The sequence below is a fragment of the Gymnodraco acuticeps genome, unplaced genomic scaffold, assembly GCF_902827175.1.
Source record: "Gymnodraco acuticeps unplaced genomic scaffold, fGymAcu1.1, whole genome shotgun sequence".
Classification (NCBI taxonomy): domain Eukaryota; kingdom Metazoa; phylum Chordata; class Actinopteri; order Perciformes; family Bathydraconidae; genus Gymnodraco; species Gymnodraco acuticeps.
Genome location: NW_022992250.1, coordinates 5,523,343 through 5,528,744, shown reverse-complemented (window position 1 = coordinate 5,528,744; position 5,402 = coordinate 5,523,343). Strand labels below are relative to the sequence as shown.

Sequence of the window (5,402 nt, the reverse complement as noted above, 5' to 3'; positions counted from 1 at the left end):
GATTGTGAAAAAAACGTCACTGCATTTTCAGTGACATAAACACAGCCTTTTGGCCCACTGCGCAATTTTCCACATTAAATCTTTTTTTTTTTTTTTAAATCAGCTGCTTCCTGTGTGCAGTCTGTGTATCATGTAGCAGGGGACAACAAGCAATCTAGCTGTTTTTGTCAGATGTATCATGGGTAACTTTCTGAGTGTGTGTTCCTCACTCACCGTTACTGTACAGAAGCTGCAGCCGGTAATGAATCCCGTTATTGGTCTTCTCTCCGGTCGTCTCCTTAACAAACACAACACACACCGAGCTGTTTATTGACATTTTTAGGACACATTTTTAAAAATGCACACATGTAGGCCCCTGAAGTGAACATCCAAGTTATTGAATAGCTCAAAACATACATTAAATAAACAAGATTTATGTTCACAGCGAACATATTAAAGCAGGGCAGCACTGTCATTTCTCACAGTGTAATCATTATGGTGGCTCTTTAATTCCTCTGTAATTACTGGTTATGTTTGGAAGGCCAATAAATCCAACACTACATTCTCCCAGTGCATTTCAGCTAATTTAAACGGTGTCATAATTGATGAGGAGACCGGTTTCCCCGCCGTTGTTTATACAGAACAAGTGTTCGTGGTGAACCAGCTCTAAATTAAAACTATTTACATTTCTAGACGTGTTTTCTCATTTGTCAATTATTACAAATAGATCGAAGAAAGTTATAGGTTACAGTAGGCCTGAATGTAGCTAATAAATTGGCTTTCTTCTATGTCTAATTATATTTAAAATGCTGAACATAATAATAGTAGCCTATTGTTAATTGTAATTATATTTATTATTATAATACAATTTTTAGCACATTTGGTATTGATGAGTTAGTGTAAATGTTTTACATGTTGTATTAATATTGACATATAAACATCACACATCACTATAATCAGGCCTTTAGGGATTCGAAATGGTAAATTACCCTTAAGAATATAATATATTAGACGAAATGATCAAACACCGAGAGTTTCTGCACCGACCTTCTCTTTCTCCACGAAGCCCACGAAGTTGGTCCTCTCGATCTCCACCGGCTGACCCTGCCGGTCGTACAGAGCCAGGACGAAGTGGAAGAAGTTGGATTTACGCAGGTTGGAGGGCGGCTGCTTCTCGAAGTGAGCCCGGGCCAGACCCACTCCACTGAGGACAAACATGCGTGGAGGAGTCGGTGTTAGAAGCTTTACATTTTTACATTTTTAAGGTGTTTACAAAATAAATATTAATACATATGAGGACCGAATTAACGCAGCGACAACATAATACTATATTGTATCGTCTTGAGTTGTGTTTATTACTGAAAGTTAATTTATTAAAAACAAATAAAAAATGTATGATTTTCTGAAATAATAACAAAATGTGTTGAAGTCTGATTTTCTCATGACAATCTGAGACAGGGGTCATGATTTATCCACCTTTACATCCATGAGGACCAATTTGAGAATCATGTTCCTCCTTAATAAACCATGATTATGATTGTTTGATCATTTATTTTAAATCCATTTTTAACCCAAAGTAAAGCACTAGAATTATTACTTCGCCTCTTTGCCTTTATGTTAATTAAACATCAGCCAACTATGAACAGAAGGCTCGGGGTGTGTGTGCGTAAAAATCTGTAGTAGCCCACATGTTGGCATTAACTAAATACGGTCTCCTAAAATTATACATTAAAATTCATTTTTTAAATGCTGCAAAAATAATCTTAGTTTAATTAATTCTCGTATCATTATTTAAATCCCAATCTCTTCCTCCGGACAGCAGCTCCCATAAACCCAGCATCGTGTCCTGCACGGGTGGCTGCAGCAGGGTCCTGACAGAAGAAACACGTTGTTCCATGTTTCGGTAAATAAGGCAGGGTGGTAGCAGGTCTCTTCCACCCGAGAAGAGCTCACCTTTGGGCGGCCGTGTTGGCGTCCAGCACGCCGCCCCCCTGCATCCAGCTCCGGACAGAGTTCATGCCTCCCAGCGGCTCCTCTTTCAGGCTGCCGCTGCGCTGGATGCTCTCCTGGATCCCAAACATGAACAAATCTCCACAGCTCGATGCCTCTCCTTCTGTTTCCCGGTCTCTCCTCAGCGGACTGTGCACTTGTTCTCCTGTAGATCCTTCACTCTGATTCAAGAGGAGCAACGTGGTGGCGCTTTGCTGCGGCTGTGAGCCTCGCTACAAATCAAGCAGTCGTATGATAATTCATGCAATTCTAGTCCTCGTGTGTACTAAAACGTAGGGTGAATCATACTGGAGTAGAATCCAAAATGTCAAAAAAAATCGCGGCCAGTCCCAGTGTGAACAGATGTTGAAAAGTCACTCCTTGCGCTTGGAGATCCACAGTTCAAGCTGTCAGATAGAAAAAAAGAGATCAACTGGCACCCAGATCAGGTGTCATCCTTATCTGACACTTCTTTCTCCCTCTTCTCGCACTTTGCTCTCTCTTCTTCTCCCTCAGCCCAGCGGTCTGGGACGTGTCGGTGGTGTGTGTGTCCGGGGCAGCGCTGCGTCCTGCGGATGAGTCCCGAGCTCTGCTCTGCGCTCTCTCTGTGTGAGGAAAACGCTCTGTGACTCTTCCCAAAGGACTCTCTCTGAGAACCAAACACGGGCTTCTCCCGCCCGGAGGGGAGAGAGAGGGAGGTAGGATGGGAAAGGAAAGAGAGGAGGGGACCGGAGGAGAGGAGGGGAGGGGACAGGGAGAGAGGAGAGGAGAGGAGACGCCCCCAAACAAAGGCGAGAGTGGAGTCAGGTCCGCCCCATGCAGCGGCCACGGAGCTCCTCTCCTCCCTCTGTCCTCCCCTATTCCCGGGCCGGGATCCCTCTCTGTCCTTAAGGGATACTTTAACAGAAACATCTCTTTCTGTAAATGTGGAGATTAATTCTTGTGCGCACCACATAACTGACAACCGACCTTGAAAGTGTCTTTCTTTGAGTCGGCTGCTCACGATGCTGCAATAAACTCCCATCTCTCAGTGGCTCTTCAGGGTGAACACATTCGGCTGCAAGAAAATCACAACTCCTTACTTTAAACAGCTAGATTACTTTTACGCAAGACATGAAGTCTAATGAAAATATTAAGTAAAAAGAGGAACACAAATAGCTTGTTGCATCTTTGATTGGATGCATGAGAATATTGCTTTTGTTTTCTAATATTCTATTCCACAATATATTCACATTAACCAAATTATGATTGAGAGAAAATTGGGATTTTACTGCTTTAAGAAAACATTTGATATTTTCTTTATCTGGTGTCATTATTAGACTTAAGCAATCTTCAAATCTCAGCATGTACATTTAAATCTCAGTTTTATTTAGACCAACTGGTTAGGCTCCATTATAAAAGCCATATTTCATCATCACAACATATGCCTGCTCCCCATTGTCTTCCTCGGGCCTGCTTATTGCAGACTAGCGCCGCAAGACGCACAAACAAAAGTAACAATAACAATAATTAGCTCAAAATAACAATGAACATAATTGAGGATAATTGCTACCAGATTTCCCTGCTTTGTCTCTCCCTCAAGCGCCATCTGTTATTTGAAACAATTTATCACGGCGAGAGGGAATCCAAACAAATACACATATTAATAGATAATTCCTTGAACTCGTTTAATAAAATAAAGCTACAGGGTATTGATCTGTCGAGATGCAGAAAGGTCAAAAACTTTTGTATTATTCAGCTGGCTGTGAAAATGATTGGCAGGTCGAGCTGGCGCGGTTCCAGCGTTTAATTCCCAGAGGTTATTGAAAAACGCTCTTGACCTTGATTATGGAGAATACGAGTCTTTTATGATCCAGTTTGCTGCTTATAGAGGGAGAGAGACACAGTGGAGGATCAGTCCGTCAAGTATTCAATCGGGTTCACAGCTGAAGAAAAAATACATGTGAATGGAGGAGTGTGGGGGGGCCCTGGTGTTGCGATCGATCGGAGTGGGCTTAAAGCATTTATAGGCCTATCAGTTTATTCAAAAATACATATTTATCTGTGTAAGCTCTCATGGGAATTTAAATGTGTGTAAATTCTATTAGCTAATATTGCATCTAAAGAGCTTGCTATTTTAATGAGTTCTCCTGCAAAAGGAAAAGCTTACAATTGTTTTAATTACTTAAAAATGCAAGCCTTCTGGTTAGGGATATTATTGATTTATGAAGATCCTGAAACTGATAAAGATCCTGAAACTTTTGTTCATTTACATCCATTAGATAAAAACAACCAGAGGTGCTTGTGATCCTACAGGTTTTTACATCAAAAAGGCTGCTAGAATACTCAAACAAACAAATCGCTTATAGAATAAAAAGGTCACTTTAGCTGAAGTGAGGATATCATATAATCAAATGTAATGAAGTGTTATGTTCGAAACGTAAAAGAAGATATAAATCATAAGAAAAAAAAATAAAACAAACAAATAAATCTTAAAATGCGCGCCAATCCCATTGAACAAACGGAACAATATAGCAGAATGAAGAGAAACACGATGAAAAAACACTATAAGAGTCTCTACAATACTGTCATACATATTCGTGTGTGTGTGTGTGTGTGTGTCTCACAAGCCGCGGTTAGGCTCTTGGATCGCTTCTCATTCAGACTAAAAACGACACAGTAGCGCCATCTTGTGTCCGACTCCTCCAACTACATGCTCACTGAGGCACAGGCCGACCTAACCTGATGGACACATCATAAACTATTACATTATTCTGAATAAAACAGAGATGTAAGCAGGTTGTAATTTCTGAATTTAAATGGCTGAAATGTCTGTGATGAAAACCTTACCACTTTGTTCTACTTTATATTAATATGTCTGTATGGTCCATATAATTGATGTACAGTACAGAATCATATTTTGTGTATACAATAATATATTTAAATATTAGGCTTGCTAATACTAGAACTATCCATCCATCCATCCATCTTCTCCCGCTTATCCGTGATCGGGTCGCGGGGGTAGCAGTTCCAGCAGAGAGCCCCAAACTTTCTTTTCCCTGGCGACATCAACCAGCTCTGACTGGGGGGATCCCAAGGCGCTCCCAGGCCAGCGAAGAGATATAATCCCTCCACCTGGTCCTAGGTCTACCCCTTGGTCTCTTCCCAGCTGGACGTGCCTGGAACACCTCCCTAGGGAGGCGCCCAGGTGGCATCCTAACTAGGTGCCCGAACCACCTCAACTGGCTCCTTTCGACGCGAAGGAGGAGCGGCTCAACTCCGAGTCCCTCCCTGATGACCGAACTTCTCACCTTATCCCTAAGGGAGACACCAGCCACCCTGCGGAGAAAACCCATCTCGGCCGCTTGTATTCTAATACTAGAACTAATCAAAAACAATTATACTAAATCAATATGCAATATGAATGACATGACATACTCCAAATACAAATCAAG

General features: G+C 41.6%; 1 protein-coding gene across 1 annotated transcript in view; it reads right to left on the bottom strand.

Annotated features, from left to right (window-relative positions):
- LOC117540198 (transcription factor COE1-A-like) overlaps positions 1-3,216 on the bottom strand; it is a 44,460-nt gene extending 41,244 nt beyond the window's left edge. Inside the window, exons 1-3 of the mRNA XM_034206752.1 lie at positions 1,933-3,216; positions 1,027-1,183; positions 214-277 (exon numbers count right to left, since the gene is read on the bottom strand). Of these exons, the coding sequence (XP_034062643.1) occupies positions 214-277; positions 1,027-1,183; positions 1,933-2,060 (349 nt within the window). The 5' untranslated portion in view covers positions 2,061-3,216. The remainder of the gene's footprint in view (positions 1-213; positions 278-1,026; positions 1,184-1,932) is intronic.
- Between the last annotated feature and the right edge of the window lie 2,186 nt (positions 3,217-5,402).